Source organism: Rhopalosiphum padi, chromosome 1 (assembly GCF_020882245.1).
Source record: "Rhopalosiphum padi isolate XX-2018 chromosome 1, ASM2088224v1, whole genome shotgun sequence".
NCBI classification, from domain to species: Eukaryota; Metazoa; Arthropoda; class Insecta; order Hemiptera; family Aphididae; genus Rhopalosiphum; species Rhopalosiphum padi.
Genome location: NC_083597.1, coordinates 70,043,468 through 70,070,424, shown reverse-complemented (window position 1 = coordinate 70,070,424; position 26,957 = coordinate 70,043,468). Strand labels below are relative to the sequence as shown.

Sequence of the window (26,957 nt, the reverse complement as noted above, 5' to 3'; positions counted from 1 at the left end):
TATATATTAATATTTATATATTATATAAAATAAATTGTTGCAGATTGTATAACTTTAATTTTTTTTTGGTTCAGTTTACATATCGGCTTTCAGAAAAGGTGTAATTTTGTCGCAGATTACCATCTTTCAGGTACTAATATCTTTGTAATTTTGTACTTGTTACTATAATCATAATTCATAACACTAACTTTATTTTTTTAAATTTTTAGTTTATTGGTATATTATTATAGTCAACATAATGAAAACGTTTTGATAAAACTCCGAAGTTAAAACAATGATTATTCGACGAGATAATGTGAATTGATGAATGCCTGCATGACGTCATAGAGTCGACGACTGAACAGCCGCTTATGTTGTACGTGTAAAAGTAGTTTGATCCACACAAATATACATAGGTTTCAGTTTGAATTGTTTCAATATTTTTTTTTAGACACTGATTATGCACTACCTAATAAAAATTAATTTTTATCTAGTCGATTGTTGTATGTATATATTTTCTAATTTTATAAATACAAATTACTTACTGGGACTTGAGTTGGTTCTTCTCTTTCTGTTATTTGATGTTGAACAGGCTAATTAAAACAAAGTGATGGTATTTTATAATTCAGTGGTAATTATTTTATTTTTTAAATTTACTTACATTTACTTGACAGGATTGATTCTCATTTTCTTTTATTTGTTTTTGAAAGAATGCAAAAATAGGTTTACTTTTCCTTTTTTTGTCTTCCATTTCAAAGTTAAATAATAAAACGTTTTAATTACATACATACATTTTCAAATTTTTCTTTAGACCATTTAGCAGTCAATTAGCAACGTTTTGCAAGGTAGTCGTCGAAATTTGCAAACCAAATTTCGTCGGTAAAAAACGTTCTCGAAATTCGCGTATGTCTCCAGCCCCACCCCATACCTAAATAATGCGATTTTCGACTTGAGATTCATACGTGTGTGAAGTTGGCCCCCAACTTTCATAAAAAGTTCAAATTAATAAAAAATGTATAATATTAATAAAAACTGTATATTCATAAAAAATATTCTTTATTGATTAAAAAATTCTAATTAAATAGAAAATACTAATTTTCATAAAAATGCTCTTGTATAATAACTTCGAGGAAACCAACGCCATTCAAATTCTAAAAAATCCATAGCGAATTCAAGCAAATAAGTAGCTACTAGCTGGTAACTGGTATCAACATTTTTTGGTTAAAATAGAATATTTTTTAAATTAAGAATATTTCTTATGGAAATTAGTATTTTCTATTTATTTGGAATTTTTTAATCAATAAAGAATATTTTTTATGAATATACAGTTTTTATTAATATTATACATTTTTTATTAATTTGAACTTTTTATGAAAGTTGGGGGCCAACTTCACACACGTATGAATCTCAAGTCGAAAATCGCATTATTTAGGTATGGGGTGGGGCTGGAGACATACGCGAATTTCGAGAACGTTTTTTACCGACGAAATTTGGTTTGCAAATTTCGACGACTACCTTGCAAAACGTTGCTAATTGACTGCTAAATGTTGACATGAATCTCAGATCGAAAATCACAATATTTGGGTACGGGGTGGGGCTGGAGACATACGCGAATTTCTAAAAAATTTTAAAAAATATTAAAGGACATCACAATACTAAAAACAAGTTTACTTAAATTTAAAGTTTATCGTTATCTAAGAAATATGGCGTGGGTCTCACATTTAAACAATAATTATTCAATGAAATACAGGCGTTTGAAAAGATGCGTGTGACGTCTAGAGCCCAAGAGGAACCGCTGCGTATCTTTTACGTGCAAAAGATTTATACAATTACAATCGTATTTAATATAATATTTTTTAAATTTTTTTTACATAACCATAACCGTTTTTAGTATGTTTATGACACTGGTTTAATTATAATTTTGATACACTTTTTAATTTTTTTATAGTAGATAAAAATATTATAGTCCAATATTTCGTTGGTAAAAAACGTTCTCGAAATTCGCGTATGTCTCCAGCCCCACCCCGTATCCAAATAATGCGATTTTCAACCTGAGATTCATACGTGCGTGAAGTTGCCCCCCACCCCACTTTAACCCAGGAACTTCATACCTCTTAAGAAAAATTACTACTAACTTTTTGTTCTTATGAACATTTTTGTTCAAATTACATTTTTATAATTACAATAAGTTGTTTGTCCTCAACTTGACTTTTTTTTAACCAAATAAGATTTTCATTTCATGGTCGTTTTTTATTCCATGTCTCCAGCCCCACTCCATACCTAAATAATGCGATTTTCGACTTGAGATTCATACGTGTGTGAAGTTGGCACCCAACTTTCATAAACAGATCAAAATAAAACGTTTAAGAAAAAATGTTAAATTAATAAAAAAATCTAATTTATAAATAAATATTATTTTTATGAAATAAAAAGCTTGAATAATTAAAATATACATTATTTCATATAAAGTTCAAATTAATAAAAAATGTAATATTAATAAAGTGTTTATTCATAAAAAATATTCTTTATTGATTAAAAAATTCCAAATAAATAGAAAATACTAATTTCCATAAGAAATATTCTTAATTTAAAAAATATTCTATTTTAACCAAAAAATGTTGATACCAGTTACCAGCTAGTAGCTACTTATTTGCTTGAATTCGCTTTGGATTTTTTAGAATTTGAATGGCGTTGGTTTCCCCGAAGTTATTATACAGAAGCATTTTTATGAAAATTAGTATTTTCTATTTAATTAGAATTTTTTAATCAATAAAGAATATTTTTTATGAATATACAATTTTTATTAATATTATACATTTGTTATTAATTTGAACTTTTTATGAAAGTTGGGGGCCAACTTCACACACGTATGAATCTCAAGTCGAAAATCGTATTATTTAGGTATGGAGTGGGGCTGGAGACATGGAATAAAAAACGACCATGAAATGAAACCACCCAGCTTTCAAAAACTATATCTCGGTAAAAAATTAACGAAAAATAATAATTTGAAAAAAAATTAAAAATTAAAAAATAAAAATAAAAATCTATATATAAATTGCTATTCATTAATAATAATAAATAATTGACTTACTTAGTATGTGATGCTATCAATTTTAAAATTGGACGCTATTTTAATAAACAATATTTTTAATTGATACCTGTATTAATTGATCGCAAAATATTTTCATACTTTTCAGACTTTAACTGGTCCTAATTTAATGGATATTCGTTATCTTGCTTATTATTTCAAGAATGGTTTTTTTTCAGAGTTTCTAAAGATTTAATATATGATTATAATTTATAATAAAAATTAAATTCACTGTAATATGTAATAAGTATAAGTACAATACTACGATATAGATAATAATATGTCTTGACTCACTGATTCATTATTTCCTATAGCTGGAAACGGTGAAGCTATGAGTATGGACTTTTGTTAGCAGTTCCGTTTTATCGTTTTATAGTGTATTTAGGTGTACTAATAAAGTATTTTGTAAAATTCGCATTTTAAAGAGGCAGGGGCTCAAACAGAGACATATTGTGGGCACAAAATAGGGAAAATTATTTTTGAGTGACTTAGCCACTTAACCCTTCACCCGGCATTTTATACCACTATTGTACTTTCAACTATCATAATGGTTTTTAATAGTGAATTGAACATATATGTAGTTGGTTCCTCGAGGGAACAAAAATTAAAAGTTCACAATGCTTTTTAAAATAATTTTTAGTTATTATAAGTTATTTTTTTCAACATTAGATAATTTCTACTATTTATCGATTTTTTTTTGATAAAATATTTGATCCTAAGTAAAAAAAGATTGAAAATAAAATATAAGGTTCCTAATAGTTGTTCTTTTATCAATAAAAAACCATCAAAATCTAGTCGTAATTATTTTTAAATTTACTTACGGATCTAACATTTTACGACATTCCTCCAAATCCTTAAGATTAGCATAGCCTGTTGGATCTCTGAAATCAAATTCATCATTTATTACACAATTATGTTTGATTATTTTATGTACCGTATTTTGTTTTGGATGGGTAGTACATTTAATGTTACTGTGTAATGTTTACGATTGTTCTATTTACCATGGTATAATTATTTTATTATTACCTTTTCTGTATTCTTTTTATATTTTTTATAATGTCTTTTATGTTTTCCTCATTCGTCTTTGTTGGAAACACGATTGGTGGTTGTGGAACAAAATTTGTGACTGAGGGCGAGGGTTTATTATATACTATTATCAAAGGTTCTTCACTTGGTTCGTCTATATTCGGTTTTCTCGCTTCATCTGGTATTATTTTATGGCTAAAATAGATGGGTTATAACTATAATAAATGATATGACATTACACGATTCGATTCGGTTAGGTTTTCATATCAAATGGTTAAGTTATAGCGAATCTATATGTGAAGGATTGTGGAGGATAATAAACGTATTCAGTGGACATAATATGGTTTTATATAAACGGCAATTAAAAATATGTAGTAATTATGTACAGCCGTACAGGTATGTTATTAAGTTATTAATATTATTTCTCCTGAAACCAAGCCCAGATTAAGATCATTTTGGGACCAGGGACAAACATTTTTTGGGGCCTATAAATTATAACCATAATCAAAATATTGGTGACCCACAAATAAAAATATTTCAGACAAAAAAAAATATATTTATAAATGTATTTCTTACTTTTAAATATAAATATAAAAATGTTGTTTATATAAATAATTATTTATGTTTCTTTTGATATACAATATATACTATTATTATTATATCCAACTGTTTCTGATTTAATAAAAAAAAAAACATACTAGGTATTATTAGTAGGTATTCGCCAGGGGCCAACTATTGTTTGATATCCTTTGTGGGCCCGGGGCCATGGCCCCTCCTGTCCCCCCTTAATCTGGGCTTGCCTGAAACTCACCAGAAAGAACTGAAAGGTAGTTATTAATTTTTTCGATTGCACTTCGGCCTGACAAGCTTGGGAAAGACAATCGAATGATATTATTTTTCATACATTTTTATTTCATAACTTTTATTTGATAAAATGCGTACTTGTAGTATTTATTTGTGTTTTTCGGCATCACTGCTGGTACAGAAACAACATTTTTGTTTGAATAAGGTTTGAGTAAAGGTATTCCGGTTATTGTCTTAGCAGAGTTTAACATATCTTCTGATAAGACATTTTTGCTGAAATGAATGAATTAGAACTATCATAAATGATATCACAAGTTTCTATTACACGATTTAATTCAGTTAGGTTCTCATATCAAATAGTTAAGCTGTAACGAATCTACGTGCTAGGTACATATAAAATATATTTTTTTAATAGTTTAATAGTTATTATAATTATAGTATTAAACTATTACTATTCCTTAAACGGCTTAAACCAAATGAAATGGTTTCTAATCAGACAGTTATTGTAATTTCGTTATAATATATTTAGATTCTTAAATGTATTTACTTTTTACATTTACGCTTTTCCATCCACGCAATCCACTCTTTAGTTTCTTTATCTCTGAAACAATTTTATCGTTATAAAATTTATATTTATATACAAATCATGTTCAAATTTATTGAAATTATTTTAAATTTATTTTTTATCTTAAAAGGACGCTATACCCGCATGAGTTGTCTCTGTCTTACTAACGTACATCAAAACAAATTTTCGTTCAGCAGAATACATTTTGTGATGTTAGCTTTAATATTAGAATAAATTTACCTATTATTAAATTTAAAGGTAAGACTATTATCTAGGCAATGACGTATGCTTTTATTGATATTATTATTTTAAAGTGAGTTATAGCTATATACAATTTTACAACTCTAAAATGTTCAAAACTCACATTAAAATGATAATATCAATAAAAGCATATATAAGTCATTGTCTAGATAATATTCTTACCTTTAAATTTGATAACAGATAAATTTACTCTAATATTAAAGCTAACATCACAAAATGTATTCTTCTGAACGAAAATTTGTTATGATGTGCGTTAGTAAGACAGAGACAACACATGCGGGTATGGCGTCCTCTTAACTTAAATTGCATATACCTTCAATGATAGGTACATTTAAGTATTTAATGTAATATTATTTATATTATTTGTTAAGTCTTTTTCATACTCTTTTCTATAACGGTCTAAAGCGTATTCTAAGTCAGCTTTCTTCTTGTTTTGATCCGTTGACATTGGTATGTCTGAACAAATTGACGATATATATTTTGTTTTTACAGGCTTCTTCAAGCTACTATTAAATTTTCTACACTTGTTTTGTAGTATTGCCTTGCTAAAATGAAGTTTTTAATACAATAAATAATATTACAGTATATTTAAGTTAATCATTATACAATTAAATTCATATTAATTTTAATATGTAATTAACTTAAAGAAAAAAAAACTAAATTAAATTAACTTTTAAATTAATTATCACAGGTCTACAAAGATTTTGCTGTTTAAAATACCGTTATCACCATTTAACATTATGCACAAATAGTCTACGAACAGTTAATTCGTTATTATATATTGGGTATCGTTATTGTACTAATAAATAGTTATAATTGACAACCATGTCTTAATAATGTATAGATTATTTATACATTTTATCATAATTCATTTATAATGAATTAATGAATAAATGTATAGTGGTTTTTATATTTAATAAGATATTATTACCATACGGGATTGTCAATTAGGGAAAAGCTGATAAAATAAGTTCGGAAGTAAATGTGTTTATTATAACTTTATATTTTTATCGTTTAGTGTTACAGACTTACAGTTTCAATACACAAGTTATAGTATATATTATTGTCAGTGTGACAGTGTCCTATTAGTAATTAGTAATATTTTAATAGATATAATACTAGTAATATAATATATATTATAATCATGGAAAGAAGACGCTGTGATAGTTCAGACATTTTTTGTTTTATTTGTGGCGAGTTTATGGTGAATTGGTGATGAAACAAAGACAAAACATCACTCCATTCGTTTATCCCGATGACATTCAATCTGCTATAAGATGACCCATACCCCATACCCACCTACTATACCCATATCTTTAACTCCAGTCTAATTTTGATACTATGTTAACATCTGAATCCAGTGATATTGATTCAAATAATTTTGTAAAACACCTGAACTTTTCACGGGGAATGAATTAAATGACCTCATAAGAAATTTGGGTCTTTCCAAAGATGCTTAATAACTTTTAGCTTCGAGACTTCGTAATAAAAACTTATTAACATCAGGCACATTGTCATCATTTTACAATGTTCGGAACGTTCACTTAAAAAAGAAACTAGTTCACATTCATGTTCTTTCAAAAAATGAACGCGTTCATTTAATTTTTTAAATTTTTTTTTCAATGATTAGAAACTGGACAGTTTAAAAAAAAAATATATATCTATATTTGTTAGACTATCTGCATAGCGTAAAAGTGGGTACATAATGACGTTATACATAAAGACATATTATGTAGAATGGTAATACTGGCTCGATATATTTTCAATAATTTTAAAACTCTATAAACGTTCATGTACCACTAATAAGTGTTTATGTGTACCCATATATTGGTAAACTATCTGAAATTCTGCAATATTAAACACATATAATTTATAGGTAAAAAATAATTTTTATACTTTATCTTCTGATTAATATAAAAAAAAATAATAACTCTAAATACTCCACTTGACAATTGTCTTAATTCAAAGTGCATTATGAACACCTATTATTGAGTTAATGTTTATATTATATTATAGTAAGTAAATTTGTATCCATACCTTACATCCCGTTGGTTACAACAAGGAGTATCGTTTGTTGTTTTCATCATGGCTGGTCTCGCACATGACAAACATGTTCCGTCCCTATAAAAACAATAAAAGTTCATCAATAACTTGACGTACCTATCACCTATGCTTATTTATTTTTATAAAATGTATTTTTAATATTATCATAAATTTAATTTATACTGCAGTACGTACAATGTACGATAAATATCGATAGTATCGATAAATTCATATTATTATTCAATCTTTTTTTTTTTTTTTAATTTTATCGTCATATCCAGGGGCGACACGCCATTTGAGGTATCCCGGGGTCGTTGACTCCAAAAACCGCATACTTGATAAAATACGGGACAAAACCACACAATTTTATATACCTATTTAATTATTTATTTTCCATATAGTTAACCACTTTTTCCCCTGAGATTAATTTTTAATTTTATATTCAAATATGGATATTTTTACAACTATTTTTATGTAATACATTTTAATAAATGATATTCATTTAATAATTAATATAATAATCTTTAATGCGTATTAATTACTTGACGAATTTAACGAGACCCAATGTTTCAGGATCTTTCGAAGCGAGTTCTTTGATTTCATCCTTAATTTCAATATGCGTCGACATTACCGCTCTTTTGAATTTTAAATATTCTCCTTTACGCGTCAAATGCTTCTGTATTTCTTGAATATCTCTTCTATCCTTCTCCAAATTTTCTTTCTATATTAAGCAATATAAATATTTATTGTATCTTGGTGTACTTGAATTTTTTTTTTAAATTTAAAATAAAAAAATATTAATATTTACGAATAATTCTATAAAATTGTGAATTGTCTGGAAATTCGTTCTATAGTCAAGATCGAATCGACGGAAATCCCTAATGCATAAACTTGAATATAAATCTCTCCTTTTTTGGCTCCGTCCAAACACATCTAATATTGTGTCTCCTTGAGCACTTATTGACAATTTTTTCAAATTCTCATCTAGATTTAATCGCTGTTAAAAATTAAATAATATTAAAAATTAATAATAATATTTTAGAATTGTAACCATATCAATTAAGCGATTTAAATTGTATAAAGATTTACATCATAACTACGTTTTTCGATAATGAAAAAGGAATCTGCTTCATCGCCTTTTTTAGCTCCAACACTGAAAACATTTTTATTACTTAGTATAAATATAACGTATATTAATTATAATCATATATATTTTTTAACGAACCTCCGATTAAAAAATGTTTTTGGTTTTTCAAAATCTTTTGAATCTTTTTGCAGGATATTTTCTAGTTAAAAGTAACACAGAAATGTAAATCATTTTTTATTCCGAAAGAATATATTATAAATAAATACAATTTCCCACATTTAAAATAAACAAAAAATCCAATGTTTTGTAGATCAAAATAAGATTGTTTTCAGTTTCCATCACGAATTGTGACAAATAACTTCTATCAAATATAATATGATGTCTCCAAACAATCATTTAGTGAACGAAAGTTATTTTATTATTTATGGTAATAATCTTTTTTGTTTTATACTAATGTTTTGATTTTTTTTATAAAATATGTCGACTATTTCAACGAGATTCAAACCGTTTTTTGTCATACAAAAGTAATTTACACCACTACGTTATGTAAAATAACTTCATCGGAAATAAATCATAATATTCAAAATGTGACATAATTTTATTATTATAATATTAATTGTTGTGTCGAAATTCTAGTAGGAGAGTTTTTTTTATCAAAGCTATCAAAATGTATCTTTTTTAATAAAAATCGCTTAAGTTTCTTCGCACAAGTAGCATTATACAGCTCTTGAAAAATTTAATATTATTTTTTGTTTTTTAGATAAAAAATAAATTCTGTTTAGATTTAGACTCACAAATATTACATACATCAATACATGTAAAGTAACTAATAATTTTAAAATGTATTCTTTGTGATAATATGGTACAATATAGAATATATAAACATCGATTTTCCCTTATCCCGCTGGCATTCAACACAATGATATTTAGAGTATTTAGGTATAACTAAGAGATAGATAATCATGTAAAATTTATTTTTTTTTAAAATACATTTTTGTAAGTTATGATTTAAAAAAAAAAATAAATAACTGTTTAAGTTAATTTGAATTATTATATAAGTTTATATGAGATATTGAACATAGTTAAAAATTTAAAGTCAAATTAGTGTGCTTCGGCATGTATTAGAAATAAATAACAATTTAAAAAAAACTAACTTTAAACTTTACTCAATTTTTTCTATATTAAGAAGTTAGAATAATATAGTTAACTTATCCAGACTTGAATATATTATTATTTTAATACTTCCCTTAGGATTGGACGCTGGTCGGCTTACTGAGCTATATTTAACTACAGAAACTGAATAATAATAATAATTAAGGAATGCCAGTGATTCAGTGACAATTAGGTATCGGATAACAAAAATAAAACGTTCAAAATTACCAGGTTCTGATAGATCAACCGAAATCGAACTATAAAAGGTTTGCACTGATGATTCTGTAAACGACTCATTTGGTACTTCGCAACTCTACGTAAAAAAAAAAACAAAAAAATAAAAAAATAAAGTTTATCAGACAAATAATTTATACATGTGTTGAATCGTTTTGACAGTCCGGCGTCAAAGGTATCACTGTAGCATCTGTAAAAAAAAAAAGGAAAATTGTGTTAGTTATGTCTAAAAATGTTTTACTTAAAAAATATACAAATACAATCCAATATATTATCTGTCTATTCAATCATTAAAAAATATTAAATAATATTATTATTATGTTTTCACAATTCACCTGAACGATTGAAATACCATTAAATTATTAATTATAATTATACATATGTTACCAACACATATACTATTCACTATTCAGTATTCAGTATTTATTAAAAATAAAATTAATATCAACAATTTATCTTACAAAAAAAAAAATTGTTTTTCTCTATTTTTTTTTTTAGTTTTCCCTAATAATCATTTATAAAAAAAAGGGGGCCAAGTGGGTATCGCTCTGCTGTATAGTAGAGATGGAGAGTAGGTCATATAATGGATGTGTTAAATTTGAATGCAATGACAGGTATCATTATATACGAAAAACGAATTTAAACGGAAATGATTTGTCAATCTAGGATAATTAGTAGGATATATTATATTATTAGCTATATTTAAATTGTAATATATCGTAATTTTACGCGATTTTGTAAAAAATTAAATTTCATACGCTCATAAATTTGTTTCTATATTGACGCTAGAATTGTTTTTTACAGTTTTTGAAAAAAAAGTTATGGAGAACTTTGTGTTGGGTTTTATAACCTTAGGTATAAATCACAAAAATGTAATGAATTTTTAACTTCAAAATTCCTTGCTAATTTTTGCGATTTTAACATATTCCGTAAACACTAGAACTTTAAATGCTTATAAACAAAAATTGTGACTAACAAATATATAATATAAACATTTGGTGAAAAATTTCAAGTATTTACAATGATTCGTTTTTGAGTTTCGTCAAAAACTGATTATGTGTAAAAACTCCTGTTTTTTCCGTTACTTTTTTAGGGTTTTTCCTGAATCTTTTGAAAATTACTAGAAATTTTTTACTTTTGCCCCCCCCCCCCCAAAGTACCAACTAGATTCATTTTTCTTTCCAAAGAGGGGCTGAAGTCAAAAATCAAAACATTATTTCAACTCCAAAACGTAATGACAGATACAAAAAAAAACATACATCATTGTAAAATCAATACATTCTTCACTCCGTTCAGAATCTAAAAAATGGGATTGACTACTTTACCTCTAAAGTACAAAATATATCTATATTTCTATCCAAAACCACCCTCAAAATTTAAAATCAAAGAATTTTATCAACTTATTTGTGTTTAAAAAAATACACACACTTATCAATGTAAAATCAAAACATTCATTGCTGCGCTCAAATTCTGAAATATAACTAGGTATTGTAAATTGTAGAATTAAAAGTTATTTACTTTGTTGTATTTCCATTTCTTTTACTTTTGCCGTTAACTGATTTACTTGCTCTATAATGCTATTAAGTGTATATCTCAAGATATCTTCAGACTCTTCTGTCTCATTTGGTTTTTTATTGAATGGTCTAAAAAAATAGATAAGTTGTATGTTATCAATTACATGTAATATACTATTATAATATTATAAATGATTCATCTTTACCGTTTTAAGAAGTCTTCACTTAAAAGAGATCTCTCATACAACTGTAAAAAATAAGAAAATATAAGAAAAACAATACTATCGGGAAACTTGATTTTATAAGTAATGTACAAGTATGCTTATAAGCATAGAATTATCTTTATGATATACGGACCTCTTGTACTGATGAGCATCCTAAAATGAAAAACGAATTAAAATGTTTAAATGCTTTTAGATTATGACGATGATTATCTAACAACGATAAGATATCATGCAGTACCTGATTTACTAATTCATTGGCCCAGTACAATTTACAATTTTGGGCCCCAAATTGGTTATTTCTATTTTTTTCAATGCCAAACAAAAGTTATACAAAATATATTTTTAAATTAATGTTATATGTAATTAGCTATTAATAAATGAGTAGTTGGATCATAGAATAATATTTTATAGTCAAATATATGATTTAATATACAAGAACACTACATTTTAAATAATGTGTTTAGTATTCATTCAAGTTAGTATACAAATTAAAAAGTCAACGCTTTTTTTTTTTTAATAAAAATTATTTTTTTCACTTATATATTAAACTAAATTTTTAATATTTTAAGTCAAATTTGATTTCAGCTAGGCCATAGCAGTAAAATACTAATTTCTATTTGTTATTACAAATTTTTGTATTCCTTTTTTTGTATTACATCTATTGGAAATCACATAGTAGTAGTTATGTGATGACACATTTGAGACTTAAAAATATATAATCTCTGAGATGTTAAAATCACCTTTATGCACACAGGCTACACAGGGTAATGAGTAATGAGTAATGACCAATTAAGGTAAACGTAAACAGGGGCGGATATTCAACACTTTTTTTTGGAGGGGGTCCTTAAAAATAATATGTAAAAATTATATTTTATAAAATGTATTATTATAAATCGTATAACATTATATAATTGTGTGAGGGGGTCTAGACCTCACGGATTCCACCCCATAAATCCACCACTGAACGTGAATATAGTTATAATATGCGAGACTCTTCGAGTGCATCTAGTCTTATCGACATATTATATTAAATTTCCCAAATGCGTTTTCATGTATAAGAGTATATACCTAACCGTATATTGTTGACCTCCCGGCGATGTACACTATACTACTATAGGTACCAATTAATTAATTGGGACGCATTAAGGTAATAAGAAATAAACAATTTGAAATGGAAATGGAAATAGACTTATATATCATATATAAATATAAGTATACTAACTCCAGCATCCTCGGTCATTTCTTGGTTTGCCGAAACAGCTGAAATAGTCGGGGGGTTAATGTTAAACTCTTCATTCATCTCCAACATCTAAAAAATAATTGAAGTTCTTAAATAAGAGTATGTTCATAAATATATATTTTAAATTTTTTTTTAATTAACTAATCGGGTAGCGCAGATTACGAACCGAAAACTATTTATATTTTAAGTCAATCATGTCGTTAACAATTTACCATTTTCTTCATTTTAATAATAAAAACAGCACAGATTAAAGTTTATATTTTTAAATGACACTCAATTTTTCTTACTGTAAATTATTAAGTACACCTACCCAAATAAGTTTTTAAAATTCAGTTGTAATTTAAATCAAAATTCGGACGAGTAGTTTCTGAGTTACTAATATGTATGTGCCTACCATTAGGATAATAGCCGTTTAAAATGATTTTATAAAAATGTACAATATTTATTTTGTCCAAATGATCTTTTTTATGGACTTGGACCAATAAACAACCAATTAATAAGAATTTGTTTGTACTTACTCCTGATTCTTCAAAGTTTTCGTACTGTCCAATTTGACGAGTAATTTGTTTTTTAGGTCGTGGTTGTGGGCGTTTAATTGGTATCAGCATATCGTCTTCGTTGTATGATATTTCAAATGCATCATTTAGTGGACTTGTAATAATATCCTCAATTCCTGTATACACATCCTTTCGACACACAATAATTTGTTAATAGCTATATTTATATAATCTATACAGTAGATTCTCATTTAGTCGAATCTCGAGGGGAACAGCAAAAAGTTCGATATATCTAGTTTTATTATAAAAATTGAAAAAAATTGATTAAAATTCATCGTTTAAAGACTTAAAGCAGTATACTACATACTACATACATATCAATAAACTAAAACAATGAATAAACACATTTTTTTTTTTTTTAAATCTGTCATTATTTTCTATTTCACTATGTTGTATACGAATGACTACAATAATTGACTACCAACGCGTGAAATCACGATCACTATACTGAATATACTAGGTACTTAATTTTTTGATCTTACTATAATAATAATATTATTTGAGTATTAGAGATAACGAAAACAAATAATTTTATTTTGAATTATCGAGTGTAAACCCTTATAAAATGTAATGGTAGTTTCAAGGGGATTTCAGGGGTATAGAAAAATTCGAGATAGCGACGTTAAACATTATAAGAATCTACTGTATAATGTAGTCGTCTGTAGCCTGCAAGTAGCAGGTTTATAGTATAATCGATATTAAAATTTATAATATAGATTTGTAATGTAAAATACATGTGCGCGGTTTTCGTCCTTCCCAGTAAAATCAACGTAATATTTATCCAAATTTGTATGACGCACCAGAATTTTCAAAAGTCTCACCAAAAAATGTTGATTAATATGTCCCTGAAATTTATTTTGATCATTATTCAGTGTTCACAAGTAGAATTAAATAAATACTCACATTGTTGGCATCTATTGCCATGTGGATCAAATTTTCTACATTCAATGAATATCCCATATTATTATTGAATAAGAAAGTGTAACTTTACAATAGTCTATAAATCTATAATAATATTTATTATGATTTATTTAATATGTTGTATATTATAAGTTGAAATATTCGTAAAAAATAAATCTATTAAGTAAATAATATAAAGTATTAATTATTAGCAGATTAAACTAGCTGTTTCTAACGCAATAAATAAATATTATAATATTATAATATTGTATTATTAGGTATTTACTTTAGTAGCCAGAATAATTTTTTATGTAGAATATATATATATATTATACCTACATTATTGTAATTATTTTTTTGTCATTTTCGTAGTAAGAATTACCAAATATGGATGAACTGTGAACAGCCTATATGGCTATATGGTAATATTAGTATCTATCATTTTTTTTCGCCATAGTATGTACTGTAATTTAAAGTTTAAAATTTAAACCAAAAAACATTTTGATGAGTTGGACGGTCTTTTAATTTTCAATTCTCCTCCATTGAAAAATCTTAAGTACGCCACTGATGTATATATGTATAATATAAACTGAGTAAACTTACATACCTACATAAATTAAATAGAAAAAAAAAAATTAAAAAAATTGAAATAGAATTGCAGGTAGGTATTCAATTTAGCTACATTATATTATGTTAATAAAACAATATCATTATATTATATTACGGCAAACTGTATTGAAAATAGTTACAGCTCATTCATAAAACGGACTGATGTCCAAGTGATGCAGTCTCTTAATAGTAATAAATTTGTACAAATTATACTTTACAATTTTTTTAACATGCAAACACTGTACAACTCTCATAATATTGTTGAGGTATAAAATTTAAACAAGATAAAATATCAAAGAAATAAATCCCCAAATTATAATATTGTTCCTAAGTACAGTACACAAATAAATTTTTACTATTTCTTTCAATTTTGATAGAATTATACAAAATGTAATTAGGCTATAAAATAAATACTTAGCATTAAGTTTTACAATAAAAAAAATTGTATTTTTTTTTAATACGTACTCTTCCATTAATCTTGGAAGTAATACATAAATCATAAAGACCATTTATTGTTTATTGTTCATAAATCATATATAGTAACTAAACAAGCAGTTTGGGAAGTTTTTTTTTGAGCTTTGCAATATATATATATATATATATATATATATATATGCTTATATATTACAAAATGTTTATTATTTGTATATAATTATATATATATATTTTTTTACAGTGTTGTTTTAATAATACGACTATAGTAGAATAAACAGATATCAACGCACACAACTCCTTTAAACACATTTTATGTGTGTCATTTATTGATACATAAAAAAACCGTAATTAGTAACATCAAAATTAATCACAATTTAATAAATACACAAAAAAAATTGAACTCTGAACTCATAAAAAAAATGTAAGAATCAGTATTAAAAAAAATATATATCATAATAACCCATGAGTATTTATGTTTGACTTGTATCTGTTAAATAATGTCACGGGTCACATAGTCCAGCTGGCAGCTAGAACACTTTATTCAAAACTTGGATAGAATTAGGTTACCAAATTGAAAAGTATAAAAGTTATATTTTCTACAATTATACAAAGAAACTAAGCAAAATGATAAAAGTAACGTAAATATTATACTGTAAACAAGTTTGACAAATTTTTTTTTACAAATGAGACGTACTTAGGTTTTTTTTTATTAGGAATGAAAAGTTTAGGTGGTATAAGACTGTTGTTTAACCATCTTCTTTAGGAGGGGTAAACCAACCTAAAAAAAAAAAACGAAAACATCATTATTATTTTTATTCAGAACAAATATATAATATATTTATGCACCATAAAACCAAAAATTATTTTAAGATTCGTAATTGCTTACCATTTTTTTCATGTATTTGCACAAGAGATTTAAAAGATTGCTGTGCTCTGGCTAGAGAGTACTGACCCTAAAATAAAATTAATAATTATTAAATATGGTTGTTTAAACAACATTTATATTATTTTATTTAATATTAAATATTAGTTTTAAATAGATTTCCACATACTACTGGATATGTTGCATGGGATACCTGGTTCATTGTTTTTGGAACACCAAACTGTATTCTTGCTTTTCCTTTAACCAAAGTAGCGGCAATTTGCATAATTACTGCTTCAACAGTGTATGCTGAGCTCCAACCTTGTTTGGTAAGCAATTCCATGCATATTGCACCCCCAACTAGGACATAACCACCTTGAATGATAGGATGAACTACGCGCACAAATGGTGGCTCAAAGGGATATGTCTCTTTGAATGTAATATTTAATAGCACAAAGTCTTTTCCTTCTTTCTCCTTTAACTTTTGTAAATCATGGTATAAAGAAGAATCTGGATCAACTGTCATTAATTTTATATTCCACTCATAGATGCTGTCACAAACAAGTTCCACACTATACATCCCTAAATAATTATAATTAGTTATTATTTACACAACACATTTATTTTAGTTTAAAAAATATGATACGTCAATTTATAGTTTTTGTCTTATCACATGTCACAATTTACTGGCTTTCTGATGTATACAATTTTTTAACATATGTTTAGACTAAAACAATATTTGTAATCTGTTGGTATATACATCAAATAGTGTTTATGTTACTCACTAGTCACTAGGCATTGCCAGTGATTTTAAGTTCAATTTTTTACATTAATTTATTGAGACATTGCTGTTTGATTTGTTATAATGTACAAAGTAATTGAACACAATGTACAGTTTGGAACAGTAAATCTTCTTAAATTATTAACATGGTGTCCAGTAATACTAATAAATATATAAAATATATTTGATGTAATTTATACTTTTAGATTTCAAAAGTAAAAAATTCCTAAAACTTCAATATTGGCACCAAATATTAATTATACTAGAATTATCTTAACATGATATAAATTTAAAATGTATTGGTTATCAACCTTTTTTCATTCACGCACCCCTTGACCACTCACCACTACTTTACGGACTCCCAAATGCCAACTTGTCATATATTTTCACATAAGATAGATATAAATTTACAAAATAAGTTTAATAATTTTAATTAAGTACAACAAATTTAATTTTTTCCATTACGCTTTTTTTTTCTGGGACCCCCAGTTGAGAACCGTTGTTTTAGGTATTTATAAATTTGAAATTTTCCATGTATTTTTGTGTTTTGTTATGAAATTATAATTTAAATGTTTCCCATAATTTATTTTATAGTAATTTAAAAAAAGAGCAATAAAAACATACAAAACAAAAAAAATTGACTTCTCGCCATAATAACCTATCTTACGCATGTAAAAGTTGTTTGATTTATTTAATAATTTACTAAACTAATAATTTTATTTTTTAACATTTAATTCAGTGTTTCCCAACTTTTTTTTTTTTACTTGCTGAACTTTTGTAGGAGCTTGAATGTTTTGTGGAACCACCATAATATAATTTTCAAATCATAATTCAAATCAAAAATATTATTAATTTATTTATATTTTCTCAAATTTCTCACAGAACCCTTGGCACCGGCTGACGGAACCCTTAGGTTCTGCAGAACACCAGTTGGGAAACACTGATTTAATTAATGTATACATAACGGCTATAGCTATAACTTTGTGATTTTTTTGTACTACACAAAGATATCAGAATTTCAATATAATGTATAGTTATTTTTAAATATTAAAAATACTAAAAAAGATATTTTTGTTAAATATACACCTTTAAATCACAACGGTGTAGCAATACAAAAATTACTTTTATAAGATTTTAAACATTAAAAAAAAACTAAATACTTTAGAAAAATTGAAGAGGTGGGTGCAACAACCAGACATCTCCACTTTTTTTCGAAAATCACTTTTTTGTGTATTCCTACAGAAAAAAAATCTCGTCAATTGGTGCAACAATCAGACATATCTGATCGTTAGATACGGAGATATAATACAAATGGAGATGTCTGTTTTATTTTTTGTTCCAAGAACAAGACATCTCCGTAAATGTATTTTGTCTCTGCCGAACATTTTCATAATATGGAGATGTCTGGTTGTTGCACCCACCTCTTCAATTCTGGTTCTACTAACATATTGCATACAACAAAAATTAGAAAATATACTTAAAATGTACGTAAATTATCGTGTAAGATGAATAATTTTTAAACATATAATATAGGCAACTACGGAGAATCTGGTCCAATGACGTTATGTGCCTTTTTATCAATTCAAAGTCGTAACTAATTGAACAATGTTAAACCAATTTCATGTTTGTTAAAACTGAACGTTCTTAAATTTTTTTTTTTTTTTTTGTATTTTGTGCTTCTTTAACTGTAAATGATAAACTTATTTCTAATTACCTACATAGAATATTATAATTGTATTATAAATATAATACAGTAAACAATCCATCATGATAATTTCCATTAACTATTTGCTCAGTCTTAATTTTGTACACAATAATTTAATGACAAGTTATCCTCAAAAACACCATAGAGTTCTCTAGTTTTTATTGTTTTCATTATTCGCTGTATAAACTGTACCATTATTTTGTTTTATATCAACGTTATCAGTAAAAGCTTTTAACAGTCAATGATACCAAATACTATCTTAAATAAAAATGCTGGATTTCATAGTTAAAGATAAGTATATGTGTGACAAAAACAAATTGGTGTACCACTTCTTTTAAATAAATGACATAATTTAATATATAATATAACTATTTATTACCTTTTTTGAAACTATCAGATCTGTATATATCTCTAAGCTCTTTCATAAGACGATCAGTAGCTTGAACAGATCCGGTTACAGCTCCTTTTAAGTAATCTTGACGTTGGTTTTGTCGTAATCTTTCCAAAGTTTCCAAGTGTTGAATTTCCATATCATCAACCTTTATTTACCATAATTAAGATTAAATAATAAATAAAAAATGTATATTCATATATCATACTGACTTGTTTTTTGGTAGATTCAGTGGTAGATTCTTCCATATCAAGTTGAATATATTCTTCAACCTCTTCTTCGTCATCATCATCATCATCTTCTTCATCTGTAAGTTTACTAGAGCAAGAGGTAGAAGTTGATGCCCCAGAACTGGAGGGCATTTGTATCAGTCTTTGTAACTCGGATGGTTCAGATAAACAATATGTACGGCACAATTCACTAACCAATATTCCAACTTGGTTAATAACCTATGGAAAAATTGCATTTTATGATTGAAAAATAACTTGAAAGTTCTCAAATATAAAGGAACATTTTATAAATAATATATTAATATTTTATAAGTTATGTAATATGTTTTACATTCAATACCTAATTATTAGGAATATGATCTCTAGCTCATTGAGCCCTCAAACTTTAAAAAATTTAAGTTTAAATTTGAATTAAAAGATTTCAAACAGTAAGCATAATCAAGTTTGAAAAGTCTAAAATATAACAAAAGGTTTATTTAAATTTACGATATTTTTTAAAAATTTGTTATCATAAATTTTTAAGAGTTTGAATAAGATTCAAGATTACAAAAACATAAGTTTGACCAATCCCTATTATATTATTAATAATTTATAAATTACTTAAAAATAAAAAATTGCATTCTCATATTTACAAATTTTTATTTTTAGTTAAATATTTTAACAATGTGACCTAAATGCTCAAAAAAATAAATTGAATATGTTTAATACTATATATATATATATATATATATATATATATAATTGTATTAATTATTAATAATCAGTGGCGTGCTCACAGAAGGGGGGATCAGGGTGTCATATCCCCCCTTTGGATTTTTTTGTAATGATATATTATCTACATGAAAAAAAATGTAGGGTCTGTGACAAGTCAAAAATGAATATCCTCTCCTTTCAAAAAAGCTGAGCACGCCACTGTTAATGATGTTAAATAAAAGATATATTAATGATTTTACTGGAGAACATACCAATATTTATAAGATTACATAGTTTAAAAACATAATATAATAGTTGCTACAGCTGCAATAACTATTTTAATCAATATAAGATATTAATGAGCTTTATCAAAAATTATTATGAACACTGTTTAAAAACTACTCTAGTCTAGACTCTAGACTAATACAAATTAATTTCTGTTTTTAGTTTTGAATAAAATGTTAATTTCATTTATTAAATGATTTACAGTATATTTTTAAATGTTTTATACTAGTTTATTTTAAAATAATATGCTGCTATATTTTTATTATATAATATTATTAAGATAAGAAAACAATAGATTATTCTGCTTTTCTCTTTTTCTGTAGGGGGTATTCATTCAGATTTCAATAACTAAAAAAAGATAGATTTAATATTGATTATAATATAAATTTGTTAACAGAGCTATACAATATTCAGTTCATCAGTTTCATTAGCGTTCTTCATATGTCATATGAACTACAGATTTTTTGAATTTCTAATACTTATGATTACATATAATTTTTATAGGCACTTGTTTTATTAGTGTTTTCGTGTATTGGTTAATACCACAAAACAGCATACAATATAAAAATTAAAAAAAAAATTCAAATAAAATAATTAATATTTGAAGCTACTACCATCTACATTTTAAACTATAATTAACTATTGGTAAACTGACTAAAATCTACCACTTAATTTTTAACTAATTTTATTAGTTAATTTTACATTTTATTGAATTGAAATAAAGCAGTATTGAATATATATAATTTTTTTATAGTAAAATATTAATAGATAATAATACTAGAATGCAAATAGTTGTTAATATTGTGATATGTCTACAATGGAATATTATAAATTAAAATATGATATAATATGAATAAGTAATGATTACCTACAAAAAGATCATTTTTGGCAAAATATAATTTATTAATTTTCTCACGTGTTACTTTTTCAATATATTTTTTTCTTATAACATATAAATTAATAGTTACTCGTTTTACAAGTATTCTATTGATGATCCACCTAAACTCTTAAAGTAAATAGGCAGTGTTTATAGTACAAGAACTTATTATGTTCACCTGTTACTACAAATTATACTGTCCAGGTATTTAATTATTTTTGGAATTTTATGTTAAGACATATGTTTGACTTATAAGTTATAATGGTAAATATTAAGCCTGGAAAGTATCAATAAATGTGTATTTCTTAACGTATATAAGAAATAAAATTTATAATTCTATGCTTTAAAGTTAGAATTATTTATATTGTCAAACAGTAGGTTGACTAAATATTAGACAAATACTAAGATGTACTCACATGATTATTGAGTCCGGAAGTTTGACCTAGCTTTTCGATAGCATTTGTCACCTTACAGTCATCAGTATCAGCAAACCAGACAGGTGGAGTGCCGGGATATGTCTCCTGTAGACAATTTAGTGTATCAAAAAAAAAAAAAGAATGGATACAACACAACAAACAGATGCACAGATGAACACGCATAGAGTTTAGTCTGTTTGGGGGTACTTACTGTGATGTTACCAATGATCTCGAACTGTCGCCCGGTGGGTCCAACAAACTTGCATATTACTTCGTCAACGGTGGCTGTATGCACCTGGAACCGGTCATGGTTCTTGGGGAACGTAGACTCGATCACTTTGATCTCCTGTTTCAACACGTTCAGACAAGCCATTGTAAGTCGCGCATCGACACCTGGTCGAGCGATAACGACGATCTATTGCCCGAATATTGACCGGGATACCGGGCGAACGTGGTCGTGGACCATGTCCGGTTTGCGAAAGGTCAGCTTATACGATGATACACGTTGTCCAAGAAGATGTGACTAGTACGGCGGAGATTTTAAACAGTGAACAAAAATGAACGATGTATTATTATTATTATATTATTCTGGTGGTTGTATCCATTGGCGCGTGAGGCAACAGAACGCGGCGGCGGCGAGGACAACGACAGTGATGATGATATCTGCGGCGACTAATGGACCGCGGACGAAAAACGTTGGAAAATATGCTGTACACACGATAGCGGCGTATATATGTAACAATAATATCTGATATTTTATTAAACAAATAATGAAATAACAATATTATTATTATTATTATTATTATTATTATTATTATTATTATTATTACGACGGTGGTGCGAGCTGCAGATGATAATAAACTTTTTTAACGCGACCGTCTGTGTCCGGGAACGTAAAAAAAAAAACAAACAATAACAAAAAGGAGAAAAACGTGGAGAAGAGATAAAGGAACGTAATATATTATTATTCGTGCGCGAGTATATATGTATATTATTATTATTAACGTATAGATATATTATTATTGTGAGTGTGTGAGAGTGTATACGTACCGCCGCCGCGTATTATTATTTTCCTTTCGGGGAAAAAATAAATAATATTGCGTTCGCGATCAGATGGACAGCCGCTGCCGCGCGTATTAGTGCCTTGCGGACGGACAACGGTGGCGGGCGGCGGCGACAGTGTTTGGTGATGGTCGGGTGGTGGCGCCTTTGCGATGGTAGTGGTTGTTGTTGTCGTCGGCCGAATTCGGCGCTCGGCGGTGGCTGTAGACTGTAGTGGTACCACTCTAAACGAACCATCCGGTTTGCCGGTAGAGAGCGCTACCCCACCACTCCCGAAACAGCCTCTTACCAAACCGGACGGATACCATCCAAACATCTCAGTAGGTATCTCGCTATCTCTGTACAGTACGTCAGTACATCCAACAATAATAATTGCGTTTCACACACCTGTAGTGCGGCTGTACCGCACACCTGCCACCGCCGTGGTGTTCATTTCGTATTTACTATTTAGTATTTTACTTATTTTCATTTCTTATATCGTCCTCGTTCGCGCGATGTTTTCTTTCTTTTTTGTTAACGCCATCAGACGACCTCGGCCAACAGCCGATTCTCGTAGAACGACCAAATCAAATTACATTGCCAGATGTTACTCTTGAGTAGGCCATCTAATTGCGACATTGCGTATATATTATAAATTTATAAATGTTATAAAATATTATATATCATATTATATAGTTATATAATATTATATAAACACATACTCACATATAGTGTGATTCATCAAACATGTTCACCCCTTTTAGATTCTGAGCGGAGCGATGAATGTATTGATTTTACAAATTTACAATGAAGTGTGTGTTGTTTTTTTGTATATGTATACCTACGACCTACCTACATGACAATTAGTCAATAAAATACTTTGATTTTCAATTTTGAGGGTGGTTTTGGATAGCAATTTGGATGTAGTTTGTACTTTAAAGAAGTCAAAATTAATAATTTCTAGTAATTTTTAAAATAATATCTTTGATCTATGTGCATTTGAATCTATAAGCATTAAGTATGAGAAAAATTCGATTTTTACCATACACGGGAATTAAAAATTATTTGTTAGATAAAAATTATTGAAAATGTAATACAAGAAAAGAAAGACTATAGGTACATTAATTTAAATAAAAAAAGTATTATTTGAAAAAAAAAATATAGGCACGATTTTTTATATGCATTTGAAGTCTTACAGAATATCGAAAATTTACAAAATATTTTGGTTATAAAAAATATATATAAAATCTTAAATTTTTTAAATAAGATATGAAAATTAAATACAATGCTGTAAAAAATCAAAATTTGAATAAATTCATTACTAAATAAAAAAAACGTGAATGAGGATGATTGGCGATTCTGAATCATTCTGTATATTATATTTTTATATCTATTTGTAATATATATAAATTTAGTTCATTTTTTTGATGATTTATCATACGGACAAACACGAAATTATATAATATGACATGATGTATTTGGAATTTAAACAACAAAAATAAAATATGTATGGCTTATAATATATCATGTCGATGTATTTTGTTTAATAATATGATTTTTATACAATAATTTACTACTATTACCGAAGCTAAATGTATATTGTATACAATAAATATATTATATAATATATATATAAATATGGAGAACTTAAATAGGACATTTACTCGCGCCACGTAAATAAGTTCATAGAAATTTATACACCTATTATAACTTATAAGTGGTATTTTTCTCTTCGATTTTTAGATTTTACAAGCATTAAACACGCGACCGTGCTTTTCCTAGTTTTTTTATTGTGAATACAAACGCTGCGATTTAATTTTATTCAATGTTACGCATAAACCGTTCTATTGTTTTGTTCTGCTGCAAGTCACTATCAAACTAAATAATTTCACGTCCTGACACGTGAAAATTTTATTATCCCACCATTATAATAGATTTATATATATGTATAGATAAATCGCATTAATATATAATCTAAATATTTATTAATTAATGAGCCTCGGTAAAAACGTACTATTGTCAATTATTTAGATATAGGTAGGGTTACCATAATGTTTTTAAACCAAATCCGGACATCAGTTCTGTTTCGGGGGAGGGGGGGGGGGGGGTAAAATAAAAAATAAAAAAATTGTTCTTTCTACAATTTTATTTAGATCTATAAATTAGGTTAAATATGTTATAAAATGTGCTACATAATAATTTTTATTAGTTCATTATTTAGTTCGTGCTTGGTCCTGATTCGCAATATTCTTCATCGTCTTTTTTCTTTTCATATTTTTCAGATGCGTTAATTTTCTTCAGAAAACATTTGTCAATTTTAATTTTATCATTAAATTGTGAACATGTCAAATCTGAATTTGCTTTAATATTAAGCAGCTCTTTTAGAACTGTTATTGACAATCTTCCTCTTTCAGCACTCCAAATAGATCCCATCATTGAAAAAATACGCTCGGCGGGAGCCGAAGTGCCAGGCAGACACATGGCAAATTCTATTATTTTAAAAATATTCAAAAAGGAAACGTTGCTTCTAAAAAATGCATCAAATATTTTCGTCCATTTTTCATGCATTTTTGGTGTGAATTCTTTTGGTTGTGAAGCCCAGTTAGGTTTCAGATGTCTTAGTACTTGGACTAGAGACGACCGTTCATCAAATAATTGATCCACATTGATAGAATTTGGTACAATACTCACAACAATTATTGCACTAGCCTCCATCTCTTCCCCTCTTCCCAAGTAGGATCATTTTGTAACGTTAACCATTTGAATTTGTTAACTTTGTCAAAGCTATTTTCCCAAAGTTTTAAATAATTTATCCCTGCTCGATAAAAACCTTCCATATTTTTACGAAAATAATTTTCCTTATCAGCATCGATTGTATTATCATCTTTTAGTTTAGCAAGTAGCTGCTTAGCTGCAAATGGTATAAAGTTATTTGCTTTCCGTTCTTCTAGTTTGATAACTAATTCTTCATACACTTTTGTTGCTTCTGAAGCAGTTATATAGTCAGACTCAAGTTTGAGAATAGATATTTGGAACATTTGAACAGTTCCATGCACAAACTTTAAAAAAAGTTCAGATACTGGGTCTTCAAAAAATGCAAGTAACACAGCAGGACAGTTTTCAATAGTCATGAAATACGACTTTAAGACGTCAAACAATAACAGTATCCGTTCTATGACAGGTAATAAGCTCAAAAATCTCGTATTTACATGTGAAAGGACTCTTTTATACTCTATATTTGCAAATTCGCAAAATTTTTTTAACGCAGTCACTAACAGTATACTGAAAAAAGAATTTATAGACTTTTAATACTATTACCTCAACGTCAATAGACAGAGCATCGCACGCTGTCTGGACATATCATATAGGTATTTATCACGTATGGATTGTTTAAAAAACATTGTAGGGACAAATGCACAATGACTCACAAAAAAGCATTGGAAACGCTTAAACGTTCATTGGAAGATTTGAAAAGAAATGGACAGCTTTCGGTGGAGCTCTCATTTTATTGCCTGGTGATTTTCGATACACTCTGCCAATTTATTATATTACCCATTAATGAACTTAACGCATGTCTTAAATCATATTTGTCATGTAAAGACATTTACTTGAAAACCAATATGCGTTCTATTACAAAATTATGTATTCACCTAAAGTTTCGCAAAATAATTGCTGGATTTGGAACGGGAAGATGACAATAAACAGATTTTACACAATATATCACGTTGTTAACAAACATTTGTAAGATGAAATCAACCATAAAATGAATTGATTCAAATGGTTTCTCAAATATCGCGGAATTACAAAAATCATCAGAGGCTCAATGCACGTGCACGTGCAACTCGTATATTAAATCAGCTACGAACAAAGATATCAATGCCATCAATTGCAGCATTCAAAACCAAATACCAGGCAAAGCGACAACGTATTAGTACCATCAATACTGTGATAAATCAAA

The 26,957-nt window shown here is 27.2% G+C and overlaps 2 protein-coding genes across 10 annotated transcripts; both read right to left on the bottom strand.

The window, feature by feature from the left end:
• Window positions 1-188: 188 nt before the first annotated feature.
• On the bottom strand, window positions 189-14,813 carry LOC132918002 (uncharacterized). 7 transcript variants are annotated; one of them, XM_060979047.1, is made up of 23 exons: window positions 14,678-14,813; window positions 14,509-14,619; window positions 13,736-13,903; window positions 13,200-13,286; window positions 11,960-12,000; window positions 11,758-11,882; window positions 10,380-10,429; window positions 10,234-10,318; window positions 8,992-9,052; window positions 8,856-8,919; window positions 8,575-8,763; window positions 8,309-8,487; window positions 7,761-7,844; window positions 6,107-6,268; window positions 5,445-5,498; window positions 5,036-5,170; window positions 4,094-4,288; window positions 3,889-3,948; window positions 3,362-3,381; window positions 3,170-3,251; window positions 3,071-3,105; window positions 525-723; window positions 189-448 (listed from the first exon to the last, which is right to left on the bottom strand). In XM_060979047.1, exons 1-19 carry the CDS (start codon window positions 14,732-14,734, stop codon window positions 3,369-3,371), a joined length of 1,920 nt encoding a protein of 639 aa, XP_060835030.1. In that variant the 5' UTR covers window positions 14,735-14,813; the 3' UTR covers window positions 189-448; window positions 525-723; window positions 3,071-3,105; window positions 3,170-3,251; window positions 3,362-3,368. The 7 variants fall into 7 exon arrangements, with proteins under 7 accessions (XP_060835030.1, XP_060835029.1, XP_060835027.1 ...); XM_060979046.1 differs by having other exon boundaries at window positions 3,071-3,251; XM_060979044.1 differs by lacking the exon at window positions 3,362-3,381 and having other exon boundaries at window positions 525-572; window positions 641-723; window positions 3,071-3,251.
• A 1,200-nt stretch (window positions 14,814-16,013) lies between these two features.
• Window positions 16,014-23,210, bottom strand: LOC132930830 (ubiquitin-conjugating enzyme E2 Q2). 3 transcript variants are annotated; one of them, XM_060996914.1, is made up of 8 exons: window positions 23,009-23,210; window positions 22,170-22,666; window positions 21,959-22,063; window positions 19,670-19,906; window positions 19,446-19,605; window positions 16,771-17,162; window positions 16,605-16,671; window positions 16,014-16,496 (listed from the first exon to the last, which is right to left on the bottom strand). In XM_060996914.1, exons 2-8 carry the CDS (start codon window positions 22,329-22,331, stop codon window positions 16,465-16,467), a joined length of 1,155 nt encoding a protein of 384 aa, XP_060852897.1. In that variant the 5' UTR covers window positions 22,332-22,666; window positions 23,009-23,210; the 3' UTR covers window positions 16,014-16,464. The 3 variants fall into 3 exon arrangements, with proteins under 3 accessions (XP_060852897.1, XP_060852889.1, XP_060852905.1); XM_060996906.1 differs by having other exon boundaries at window positions 22,170-23,210; XM_060996922.1 differs by having other exon boundaries at window positions 16,795-17,162; window positions 22,170-23,208.
• Between the last annotated feature and the right edge of the window lie 3,747 nt (window positions 23,211-26,957).